At 43.4% G+C, this 13,138-nt stretch overlaps 2 protein-coding genes across 2 annotated transcripts; both read right to left on the reverse strand.

Moving 5' to 3' along the window:
* Window positions 1–3,362: 3,362 nt before the first annotated feature.
* LOC138021275 (uncharacterized) lies at window positions 3,363–4,209 on the reverse strand. Its single transcript, XM_068868122.1, has 2 exons — window positions 4,135–4,209; window positions 3,363–3,947 (listed from the first exon to the last, which is right to left on the reverse strand). The coding sequence occupies exons 1-2, from the start codon at window positions 4,207–4,209 to the stop codon at window positions 3,363–3,365; spliced, it is 660 nt and encodes a 219-aa protein (XP_068724223.1).
* Window positions 4,210–8,510: 4,301 nt separating this feature from the next.
* LOC138021577 (QRFP-like peptide receptor) lies at window positions 8,511–11,632 on the reverse strand. The gene has a single exon (XM_068868482.1). The coding sequence runs from the start codon at window positions 11,630–11,632 to the stop codon at window positions 10,475–10,477; it is 1,158 nt and encodes a 385-aa protein (XP_068724583.1). The 3' UTR covers window positions 8,511–10,474.
* Window positions 11,633–13,138: the final 1,506 nt, after the last annotated feature.

A 13,138-nucleotide genomic window follows, 5' to 3' on the forward strand; every position in this document is an offset into this window, starting at 1 on the left:
GGACGTTGGCCAAGCGACTTAGGACGTTGGCTAAACGACCTCAGACGTTGGCGAACGGGTCGTTGGCGAAACAACTCGTTGGCGAAACGACCGGATACCATTCACACCACACACGACACTTTCAGTAAATCGTGAATTTTTGTTCCAGTTATTTTCAAAGTTCATTGCTTTCAGTTACTAATGATTGCTACGCTGCTTAAAAGCTTTGAGAAACTAAAGATTTAAGATTCAGAGGTTCTGAATTCGTTGGTTGACACACGTAGTGAAATTCAATAATTCCTTACGCCGCAAAACGGTTGCATTTGCATTTGCTAGCTGGCACTCGATTCCCAAGATGTAATATACCAAACTGTCGTCTGGGTTCCTGTGTGTTCGGGCTTGTGACCCACAGTAACCTGCCTGACCAAAAGTCTCTCAAGAATTCCGGACGGTCGGCTAAATTTTGGCCGACCAAACTCGTGATCTGATTGGCTGTTGAAACGCCGGAAGTGAAAATGCCATCGTGATTGCGCGGAGCTCTCGCGAAGTCCTAGAGACTAATCCGCCATAAGTGTAAGAAAAAATATGCTGCCTTTTGTTCTTACAATGACGTGGACGGTGCAACTTGAAATATTGTTGAAATTAATTAAGCAAATTTATCGAGTAGAAAATAAGTTGTCATACACACCTGGCGGTTTCAACGGAATTCGAACCCATGCCCCGTGCGATACAGGTGTAAATGCTCTACAAACTGAGCTATGAAGCCACTCAGTTGGGAGTAGGTCAATTTGTTGGGCTCATTTCTTTCCGTGAAGGACTCGATGAATGAAATGAATGTATATTTGATCATATATTAAAATCCCAAGTATACCGTTGACAACCGAGAGTTTGAAAAATGGCTCAAATTGCGTCGGATCTGGAAAATAACCACATAGCTCAGGAAGGAAGATACCTACAATGGCAATAAGGTTAGGCTTTTCAATCGACAACAATAAAAGCAAGATGACACACGCTAACACCAACCCGGTGTGGCCGACAGATCATGCATGCGCAAATTTCACCCGGTCAATTACCAGCCTTTTTTTTTTTCGTGAAAGACAACCTTTATTTCCCATAAAAACTAAAACAAGCTATTTACAAACACACGCCACTAAAGAAGAGGAAGCACAGAAAAACCGATTGAAACCAAACGCCGGAGTAAGCAGCCAGCCGCCATGGCGCGGGGCCCAAACGGTAAAGTCCATGAACAGCATGAAAGGTTACAAGGATTTGAATGTACAACTAGATTATAACTCGCGCAAGTCCATTCTCCACGGCACAATAACCGTCCAGAAGCCAAAGATCGCGAAAGCGAGATTGAGAAAGGCGCTTAGAATCCAAGAAGACCCTCTATTTTAAATCATTACGGACATAACAGATAATTGCTCGATGGTCTTCTCTTCCGTTTTGAAAGGTGGCCCAATTCCGAAAGATCCAAATGCCGTAGAGTATGGGTTTCACCAAGTGGCGTGCAATGCGGGCCCTCTTAGCACTAACAGAGGGCCAGCGAAAGAAAAAGACCGTTGAAAGACTTATAGCGAACTGGGAACCAAGCACCAGAGAGAGGGCAGGTGCAAAATGCGACCAGACCCTCTTGACCCTACCGCAGTTTAAAAAGCAATGGTCAATGGTCTCACGTCGGGGACAAGAAGCGCACTGACTAGAAGAGATAACACCCCAGTTAAAGAGAGAATCGCGCACCTTGACGCCACGAAGGATAATCAACCAAATAACATCATTCTTAAAATTCTCTGTAAAAGGATCCCGGACGAGAGACCAGTGACGATCGAGAGAAAACCCTGGCCCGATAACCTGAGACCACTGTCGATGTAGGATTGGCGGGGATGACTCAAAGGACAAGAGTTTCTTATAGAGAACCTTAGAAACTAGAGCGTTGTCACCCACCCTTGACAAGGTATCCAAACAGGCCGCGTAAAAAGGAGTCGGGAAGACAGTGCTAGGAGCAGAATTATCGCGCAAAGAAAGCCATTCGGTACGCAGACAAGATAAACGGCAACCAACATAGTACTTAAGCATAAAAAAGCTAGAATCCTCGGGAGAATTGAGAACAGAAGCCATCCCCGCCAGTCTTAAGGCCTGGGCCTTTAAGGGGAGGCTAATGCATAAAAAAGCATAAAAAAGCTAGAATCCTCGGGAGAATTGAGAACAGAAGCCATCCCCGCCAGTCTTAAGGCCTGGGCCTTTAAGGGGAGGCTAATGACCTTAATACCCCCGTCCTTCGGTTTCAAAAGGAAGGTATTACGGCTGACCGTTTCCATCTTTGAACCCCAGAGGAAGGGCCAAATCAAAGCATTAACACGTGCAGTGACCCAGGCTGGGGCAATGAGAACTCCGGCCAGGTAAGCCAGCGTACTTAAGCCAAGCATAGTAATAATAAGAGCCTTGCCAGGCAAGGACAAGGACCGAGATTTCCAGAGATTGAGGGATTTCTCCAATTTCTCAAGCCTGGGCTGCCAATTGTGAACGAATAGAACGCTTAAAGAAATCCCACCACGACTTGACTAAAGGAAAGTGCTGCAGACAACCAGAAAGATCACCAATGCAAGTTGTAATATATTCACAAAACGCGCTATCACTTAAAAGCGAGTTGTTGAATTTCCAACAACCAGGACCACGGGAATTATTCCCAGAGGACTGGATAGAAAGATAGACAAAATCATGATCGGAAAAAGGGCAAGGTTTAATTTCGCAGGAAGCAACCGCAGACATAAATCTCTGAGAAACAAAAAAACTTATCAAGCCGAGAACCAATAGAAAAATCAGAATTAACCCAAGTGAACTGACGCAGCCTTGGATGAAACTTACGCCAGGCATCTGACAAAAAAAAAGTCGAACGAAAAACAGAAAGATATTTAGCAGGAACAAAGTTCCCACCAAACTTGTCAAGATGGTGATCATAGCAACTGTAATCGCCAGCGATAATAGCGGCGTCAGAAAGCAAAAAATATTCGTGCAAATTATCAAAAAACACTTTCCTTTCAATCGGATTAGTAGGCGCGTAAATGTTAATTAATTTAATCTTAAGACCATCAAGTTCAAAAACAAGACTAATAACCCTACCAGACACATCTCTTTTCCAATTCCTAATTATACCCGAGAAGGAATCAGAAAAGCAAGTTAAAACGCCGGCTCGTTTTCCAACAGCGGGAGACCAGAAACAAGGCCCATGCCAGGCATTCAGAAAAAGCACAAAATACTTCAGGATCAGTAATAAAGGTTTCTTGAAAACAAAAAAACATCGTACGAAGCATGAAGATTATCAATAAGATATTTCTGAAAACGTTTACTGAATCTCCTAGAGTTTAAGGAAACAATTTGAAAGTTCATGAAGTGTGAGGGATCTTAGTCTTCCTACCAGAGCTAACCGGCAAAGGTGTAGTAGACTTACGTGGAGGAGGACCATCAGCAGGGTCCAACTTAGCAGGCTTACGCTTGGACGCCACACGTGAAACAAAAGCACGAAAAGAATTCTGAGACGGAGGAGGCGAAACAACAGGACTAACTTCAGAAATTTCCATAGCAGCCAAGGCTTCATCTGAGACAGTAGGAGGAGATTGTGAAGGAACTTCAGCGGCAAGTTGCAAATCAGATACAGTGGGCGTGCCAGTAATAACGCTTGATGGAGGGGAAGGAACCGAAAGAGGGTCGGAGGGAGGCTCAAGAGACTCGAAGAGCGATTGAGACTGCGAGAGCTGTGAAGGGTCTGTAGACTGCTGAGAGGAATCTTGAGTAGACTGCGTAGAATGCAAAGGAAACAGCACCGGAGAATCCTGAGGAGCAGACACACCAGACGAAGGCGAAGACGACGGTGACGGCGATAATGATGACTGCAAGGGAGGCGCAGAAAGTGGAACAGAAGAAGGCGCAACATCAGAAGGCGGTTGTGACGAAGAATCATCGGACAATAGCTGAGGCGAAGGAACAGGCGGAGGGCGTTCATGAACATCACAAGGAGATGGAGAACCGGCAGGAGGCACATCAGTAGAAGGATACGAAGGATGCGACACAGGAGGGGCAGGAACGTCAATGTCAGCCAAGGCGGGCGACGCCACCAGGACATGCGACAATCAATGGCATAATGACCATTCTCCTTACAGATGCTGCATTTAGTGTCTTTTGTACAGTCACTGAAGGTGTGACCAAGCTGGTCACAGTTAAAACAAACGACATTAGGACACGCTCTGGCAACATGGTTTGGCAAATGTCACTTACTGCAGGTGGGGATCTGACCTTCGTGTTTAATCCTAAGGAGCTTCCTACCAAAACGCATGAACGAAGGAATTGACTCTGACAACTCCATTCTGGCCACACGTGTACCACTATGGATGCAATCATAACCCTGGAGGCCACACCGACGAATTCCATGAACAGAGCCATAGTGACTAAGACGATGAGAAAGGGCTTCATCCAGAAGTTCATAAGGTGCGTCGTAGATTACCACGAAAGTTAATCTCGAAGAATTATGACGAGCACGACGAGAGATGAACGAGGACTGGCGAAGAAAACAATCACGGTACTCGGACGTAGAAAACGTTATTGATACAAAACCATTAGGACTGCGCTGCAAACACCTAACACCAGCTGCACGAATTCCGCAATTCTTAAAATCAGTAAAGACTTGAGACAAAGGCGTATCTTTAGCAGGAAGGACAAAGTGAGCCGTACAAGGACGCTTAGGAAGAATATTCAACGGGTGGATCCGATCCTTTTCGGAATCCGAAAGACGGGCTTCATTTTTCATAATGTAATCATCCTCCATAGACTGACTCAACACTCTTGGACGGCAGCCAGGTTGGGCCATCTGGTCATAAGACGGAGGAACAGAACCATCCAAAGACACGACAGACATATCATCTGGAACATCTTCAGCCCAGCTATGCTGGGGATCAACATCAGCACTCGCAATAACACTGCTGGGCCAAAGGCCAAAGCAGCGATACCACAAGCGAAGGCGAAAACGAAAAAACAGACGTATAGGGCTTCGCCCTGGAATAGTCCTTTTTTTGTCACTAGGCCTCATCAGCACGGCGTAACTAACATACCAGGCGGGTGGGTTTAGCACCCCTTTAAGTGGCAGCCTCACATGCCATACATGTGGTAAGCTGGGTTGTGACACACAGATCTCTTAATGTGATCCACCTTCCCACACGCTTGCCGTGGGAGAACAGTTTTGATGTTCCCAACCCAGCTGACCACATGTACGGCATGCGAGGCTACCACTTAAATGGGTGCTAAACGTACCCGCCTGGTATGTTAGCTACGCCATGCTAATGAGGCCCAAAAGGCCGACGTTCAGTCTGCGATTGTGGTATTGAATTGGCTTTTTCGTTAATTTGCTTTTGGAGTGCTTGTCCTAAGTACCTGCCGGGAGGGAACGGTATAGCCTCCATCCTAAATTGTTTTCGTCATGTTGGTCCTTCAGTGTCCGAACAGCTTCGTGCTCCAGTTTACAGACTCAAAACGAACACTGGTTCATTAGAAGTGTTACCGCTTTTGTTAGATGCAGTCGATCCTGAAAAGCTGGTTACTGTTCAATTTTTGCGTGGCGGCCGTGTTCGATTGACCTTTAAAGATCCAGTATCTTGTGATGAGTTGATGTCCTCTAGTCTTACCTGCATTGAGTCTCGTTTTCTTTCTGTCCATGGTTGTGATCTGCCGTCCGAAGTTTGTGATGAAGATGTTAAGTCCTTCTTCCAGTCTTACGGCCAGGTTTTGTCTGTCCGGCTTAGCACTTTCGTTAATTTTCCAGCTATTTACAATAGCAATCGTGTGCTTGAGATGGCCTTATACCGCGATATTCCGTACCTCATCTCCTTTGGTGATTCAAGTTGTCGTGTCTGGTACCCCCGTCAGCCTGTCTACTGCGTCATCTGGCGTGAAACCGGCCACCGTGGCCCCTCCTGCCCGCTCTCTGGCCTGTGCCGGCGCTGCCGTCAGCTCGGCCACTTGGCTCGGGAGTGCAGGCAGGCTTGATCAAGGAAGTGAAGCCTTGTATGACAGTATCCGTGCCGCTGAAGATGATGGAAGTTCTGAGTATGTCCCTCCTGAGGAGGCTTGTTCCGAAGCCTCCGAGGGGGTAGAAGAAGATCAGTTGATGTCTGGGGATGAGCAGGTTGTTACCTCGGCAGCTCCTCCTCTACCCTCGGCTCCTGTTTCTGCTCCTGTTCCTGATGTTCCAATTGCTTCTCCTGTGCTGTCTCCTGTCTCCCATTGGCCTGCCTCTGTGCCATCTCCTGTTTGTGATGTTAAAGCTTCTGTGTCACCTGCTCCTCTTGTTTCGTCAGCGGTGCCGCCTGCCTCACCTGTCTCTGTTTCGCCTGATGCTGTGCCATCTCCTAATCCTAGTATTTCTGCGTCGGATGCTGATTCTGCCCCACCTCGTGTTTCATCTGTTGCTTCGAGCCCTGTTGATCCCCGTGTTGTCGCAGCCTTACGTGATATTCCTCATCCTGATTTCCTTACTTTCGATGTTTCTAACTTTGTTACTGTTTCTATTGAGAAGTTCCGTTTGCATCCTGACTCTTATAGTGCTCTGACTGATTATATTTCGTCCTTTCAGCGCAATGTTTTGAAGAAGATGTCCAGTTCTAAGAAGCCTTTAAAACGTCCTCCCGCTAAACTATTAGACGCTGAGGGTCAGCCGGCTCGCAAGCCGACTCGCCCGGACCGAGTAAAATGAACTTTCATATTCTTGTTTAATTTGTTATACAGTAATTAGTAATTAGTTTTTTCTTTCGTATTATGTGTTTACCTGTTTTTTTATTTGCGAATGTTTGATTTTCCCCAGAGAGACATTTTTCGAGTACTTTATTTTTTCTTATGATGATTGTAAATAGAGGTTTTTCATCTTCTGAATAAAGGTGTATTTCACGGTAAAAAAAAAAAGTTGACCGGGTGAAATGGTTGTGCGCATGCGTGATGTGTTGGCCACACAGGGTTGGTGTTAGCGTGTGTCATCTCGCTTTTATTGTTGTTTTCAATTGAGAATTTTTTCACACAATTATCTTCTTAAGCCTTTTATCGGGATTCCCATACTAATCCTTTTATTTTTGTAGGCCATCATGGCTCACACTGAGTTTGTGGTGCCTGTGTGCATCGCAACGTCATCGCAAATGCCAATATGTTGCTCGATTCCTTTTTCATGATTTTTTTCAATCTTTTTGGGTTTAGCGTTTTACTAGCAACCACGTGTCCTCCAAGGGGGCTCTTTGCCTAGTTATTTTGACCACAACTTACCTTCTTAAATTAAACAGAACGTACCAGCTTACTTATGTCTCAGAGTCTAGCCAAGGGCAAAGTATTCAATCCTGTCATATCAGTCATAGTTCTCGGCGCTTATTGAAACCATCTCAAGAAGTACACACCCATATCCTCAAACTTCGGTCCTATAAGATTGTTTATTTCCCTGCCCTTTTCCTCTTTTCTTTTCCACGAAATTACTACCAGTCTTGCAGTGGGAGGCGCGGTGGCCTCATGGTTAATGCGCTCTACTCCGGATCGAGTGGTCCGGGTTCGGGGCCTGGCTGGGGACATTGTGTTGTGTTCTTGGGCAAGACACTTTACTCTCACGGTGCCTCTCTCCACCCAGGTGTATAAATGGGTACCGGCGTAATGCTGGGGGACTAGCATCCCATCCAGGGGGGAGTACAAATACTCCTAGTCGCTTCATGCTACTGAAACCGGAGATAAGCGCCGGCCTGATGAGCCTTCTGGCTCTTAAGCAGAGACTTTACCTTTACCTTTTCCTTTGCCTCCAAAGCGGCTGACAAGCGCACTTCGATAACACGAAATTACTACCAGTCTTGCAGTGGGAGGCCCGGTGGCCTCATGGTTAGTGCGCTTAACTCCGGATCGAGTGGTCCGGGTTTGGGTCCTGGCCGGAGACTTGTGTTGTGTTCTTGGGCAAGACATTTTACTCCCACGGTGCCTCTCTCTACCAAGGTGTCGCCCCGCGATGGACTCGCAAACTATCCAGGGGGCAGTAGAAATACTCCTAGTCGCTTCATGCTACAGAAACCGGAGATAAGCGCCGGCCTCATGGACCGGCCTCCCTAGGTTGGTAACAGAGACTTTACTAGCCTTAAATAACTTTTCAGCACTATTTGTACATGTATGGTCGTGCAAATAAAGGTTGTTATCGTATTTCTTAGGTCCCCTCGCAGCACTTCAATTGCTACTAGTAACTCCTTGTATAGTTTCTTGATTTAGATAAATTGGTGTACATCAGACTTTGTTCTGTCTTTTCACCCCAAAAGGATATCGTCGCGAGTAGGTTTTAGAAGTTTCTTCGATTCGAGTACGATAGGACTTCAGCCTTTATACAGATCATCAAAGCCAGCGGCAGACCAGGACTGATTCGTGCGCGGCTGCCACGGAAGACTACACTTGCGCAACTTTCTACCCACCAACTTGACCCCGTCAAAAGACTACTGTATTGCCGAAAAACGATTCAGCATCAATATCGTGGCTCATCATGTTCATGGTTCATTTTATTTCACACTATTTACAAGAGGTATTAATAAAAGGTTATTAATAAAAAGTTATGAAAGTTAAGTTCTATTGAGTAATTAAATAGCTAAAGTAAATTACAGTTATCAGGTAAAATACAAAATGTGTGTGGTGGGCAAAGTAGCATACGCTTTCGATTTGGCCACCACCTAGTTTAGAATAAAAGTTAAACAAGACCGATTGAGCTTAATTAAAACTGAATTGTCAGGGAACTTCATTGTATTGTTATAAAGACCGTCGTTATCTAGTAATGATAATTAAATCAAATTAAAGGTATTTATTCAGTTTAAGAAATGATCATGACAGAAAAACGAAAAAAAAAAACAACCCTAACAAACAAGCAAAGAGCAGGAAAACGAAAACTGAGCTAGCGAGCCCAGAATCGAAAGAGGCAAAGAAAGGAAGAAAGCAAAAAGCAAGGAATGAAACATACGTAAGTATTTCAGTAACACGGGAAAGACAGCCCTTTTTTTGTTCGAGCATTCGAGGATTGAGGCCATCCTACTTTCTACTTGGCTTCCATGTTAGCTAGTAATGTCTAAATTTATGATAGGAAAGCAACCAAAAAATGTGAGCCCACGTGAAGGGAAACGTGGCGCGCACTTGGTACTAAGAGGAGTTAGATGCGTAAGCAGGGAACATTTGCAACTTCGAGCTATATTCTGTAAAAAATATCTTCAACAGTTTGTTCAAAGCAGCCCACAAAATGACTAAATTAAACCAAGACGAAAAGATTGAGAACTAAGCTTTGATAAAGTGGTGTTTTATTTTATTTTTGAGCAGAGACAATCATTGAAGATGGTTTTAGATCTTCGTCAACGGAATTCTGTACTGATGGGTCTTGGAATCTTGCATTGAATTTTGCGCAATTAACTCTTCCCTTCAGTTTTGGGAGATAATTAGCAGCAAGCATTCTGGATAGGTTTACTTTAACAAGGAAACATCATTTGGGGATCAGTGCAATTTAAAGAATGTTTGTCAAGGACAGCTCCTCCGGGAAAGTTAAAATTAAGGTCTCATAAACCAGCTGCCAAATTGGCCGAGGCTGCAGCCGCACTTGGCGAGTTAACCAGGTTAAATTTTAAATCACCCGTTTAAAAAAATTCCCGAAACTTAAACCGGTTAACCCCCCTTAAACTACCTAGTGAGGTGGTTTAAAATTACCGAACCCGGTTATGGAAATGTATTGTTTTTGCGTTAATTTGCTTAACCCGGTTAACACCGAAGAGGCGCGGCCGCATTCATAACTGTTTTAAGGACGGCGCCTATTGTTATTGCGCACACGTTCTGCGCATCTCGAGATACTCGGATTTCCAATGGGTGGTGTTTATTAGATCTTATTACTACAGGGATATTTTTGCACGGTTTAAAACTGTCCGGAAATAGTAGATTTTGGAAAGTACTCTTGGTATCCAAAGAAAAATTTGGGGGTAGCCATACATTTTTAAAAGATAATTAAGCTACAATTTGAGAAAGAACGCCATACATTGCCTTGTATTTTAAAGCTTTTTACAAATATTATTTATCATGTATCTTTGAAAAATGCGTGGTTACCCCCCAATTTTAGATCTAGATCTACATTTTCTGCATAATCATAAAAAAGGGCAAAAATACCTTTGAATTAGTAGGCACCGTCCTTAAGCCGGGTAATTTCAATTAACTAATTGGATATGAAAATTTCAAATTGGTTTTATCAACGGAGTTGATAATGTAAATTGACCACCGTACAGAGATTCTAAAAGCTGACGTCAGCTTTTAGAATCTGGAAACGTCAGCTTTTAGAAAAATGATCTCTGTACGGTGGTCAATTTACATTATCAACTCCGTTGACAAAACCAAATTTTTGTATACTACTTCCCCACCGACGCAGCACCACAGTTTCTTTAGAAACTACCCCCTTCATTGATTAATTGGATATAACCCGGTATCAAGTATTCCCAACAGCATGTCGCTTAATGTTTATATCCAGCGATCGTACACTTGTGAGCACAACATCCTTGCTTTCGAAGTCCATTTCAAATTGAATTGTTCCAGCGGAGGACAAACCGTGACATTCTGGTCCGAAATGGCGGCTAAGTTCCACTTCATGTTTCCAGCGGCAATTGAAACAACATAAGCAGACAACACGTGACAGGATCGCGGAGAAGCCGCGACGGTAGCTCTTGTTGAAGGTAAAATAAGTAACAAAATTAAGAAAGCCGTTACAATGGACCAAGTACTGAGAAATAAAGCGAAAGTTCTTTGAAAGACAAGCTCGACCATTGCTGAAGATATCAATAAATAAATACACCACGAATGGTGACATCGATAAGAAAAAGACCATGACGATTACCACGGACATCTTTAATATGTTGCGATTCCTTTTCTCCCGGCTAAAATGCACGACCAAGTTCCTCACTCCATAGAACGTTTGTCCTCTAATTTTTTTTACTATCAATGAGTACAATGTTGTGATGACTACCAGAGGTACAATGAATATTAGAATAATCAACAACAAAAAGACAATCTTCGTTATTGGGCGTGGCCAACTGACGAAGCAATACGTTTTGTCACCTATACTAACAGTCTTGAAACCGTAAAGATAAGGAAGGTGAATGATCGCAGAAGTGAACCATATCAGCGAAGTTACTAATTTTATTCTTGGCTTGATACGAGCTGCTTTTATTGGAAACCACACGGCGTAAAAACGGTCTACTGAAATTGCCACTAAACTTTGAACAGATACTGCGGTGGAGATGTCTTGGAGGAACGCTGTAACTTTGCAAAGGGCCTCCCCAAAGGCTCCACCGATCAACCATCGAAGGTTGCCGAAAAATATTTCGACGCTAGCTCGAGGCATGGCGAAGACCGGAACAAGAAGATCAGATACTGCCATGTTTACGATAAGCAGGTTTGTAGTTGTCCTCATTTTTTTATCTCGACAGACAACCATTATTATCAACGTATTTCCCAGAAGTGAAAAAGCAAGCAACAGACCGTAAGCAATTATCTTGCAGATTTTAACTTCAAGAGAATCTTCAGTAATGGCGCAATACAAGATTTGATGATCACTGACGTGGCCTGTCGTGTTGCTGGTATTCATCATTTTTCATTCACTTCACAATACAAGCTGTGAAAAGACCTGTAATAAATATAAAGCAAAGCAAGCCATTAAATATAACTAATCACAACTTATTATATACGAATCTATATTTCACTTTCCCAAGAGCCGACTATCTAAAAAGGAGCTTTAGCAACTCTCTGGAACAGTCTACCCTGCAATCTTAGGCAAGTGAAATCTCTGAATCGGTTTAAGCTATGGTTAATTCTTCATTTTAGTTAAGTAAGTTAGATACATGGTATTCATGGAAAACAGGTCTAGTTTAGTGTAATTTTATGAGTAGTATTTTACTGATGAGACTCTTTTGGTTCGTATTTATTCTATTTATATACTGTTAGGTAATTGTATTTTATATTGTACCATAAAACCTGATGATTTTTTTGCCGTGTTAAAATAAAGATTTGATCTTGATTTTACTAAACGTGGCCATAAAAGGCTGAGCTTTGAGAATGAGCTGGTGACATGGAATTCTTTTTCAAAGTAATAAACCAACAAATTTACTTCGCCGACAGAACTGGCTAAATCAGAAGTAGTTGAGCGTCTTGAAATTCGAGGGGAGGGGAAGGGAAGCTCATCGTATTCCAGGCAAATGCAAAGCGCAACAACCCCTTCTAATTTTTTTCCCCAAAATGTCCTGAATTTGCATAGTACGATGCATGCATGGCACACGCAACGTTTTTCAAACTTTTTTGCGTCTAGTGTGCATGCCTATGCCTCGAGGACAAGTCAAATATAGGCACATGCTGCTTGCATAATGTGGCCATTCTTCACTCAGTATCTATCTTAGAATAAATTTTGGTTTTTACCGACCTAATGAATGAACTGACACTTCACTGATCCCAACACTCTGAGACGAGTTTGAAATGAAATGAAACCGTACGTCCCTGGCTGAAATCCAAGTTCCTTCTGTGGACGTGCTGATCCAAGACTTCCCGTTTGCCTTTTATCAAACGAAGAAACTGTCTCCAAGATATCTATGACGCGAATGCCGCGAGAGTTTACGCAAAAAAGTCAACAAGAAAAGTGGAAGCGTTTGCCAAGGAGAAACGCCAAATTAATTAAATGGCAGTGTTTGAGATGGACGGACCGACTTACCAATAATCAACACCATTAAATTCAGGTTTGACGTAGTTCTCGTAGTTCCAGGTGAATTTAAAGTGACTGATAAGTTTTTCTCTTCATTTGATCACCCGTCTCGAGCCCATGATTACGCGATAAATTTAACTTAACGAATAAATTCAGCTTTGTTTCTGACAACAGAGAGATATCATTGTATCCTTTGTTTGTTTAGAAACAAATCGACTTTTTGTTTAGATGTGGCCACGCATTCAAGGTCCCAGGTCCTCGAACACAGCCTGATCTGATCAAAGTTAAGATAGCTCTCTCCTTGTTACAATAGTTAGAAAAGCAATGGCTCGAACAATCTTTTGCTACTGGAAAGACTTTTCGTCACAGAATGGACGGTTGATCCAACCAAGTGATCGAACCAGT

Source organism: Montipora capricornis, chromosome 10 (genome assembly GCF_036669925.1).
Source record: "Montipora capricornis isolate CH-2021 chromosome 10, ASM3666992v2, whole genome shotgun sequence".
Lineage (NCBI taxonomy): Eukaryota > Metazoa > Cnidaria > Anthozoa > Scleractinia > Acroporidae > Montipora > Montipora capricornis.

Coding starts and splice junctions, on each gene's coding strand:
- LOC138021275 (XM_068868122.1), bottom strand. CDS start 4,209: ATGTCGTTTGTTTTAACTGTGACCAGCTTGGTCACACCTTCAGTGACT. Junction 3,948..4,134: donor AGACACTAAATGCAGCATCT/GTAAGGAGAATG, acceptor CCTTCGCCTCAG/CTATTGTCCGATGATTCTTC.
- LOC138021577 (XM_068868482.1), bottom strand. CDS start 11,632: ATGATGAATACCAGCAACACGACAGGCCACGTCAGTGATCATCAAATC.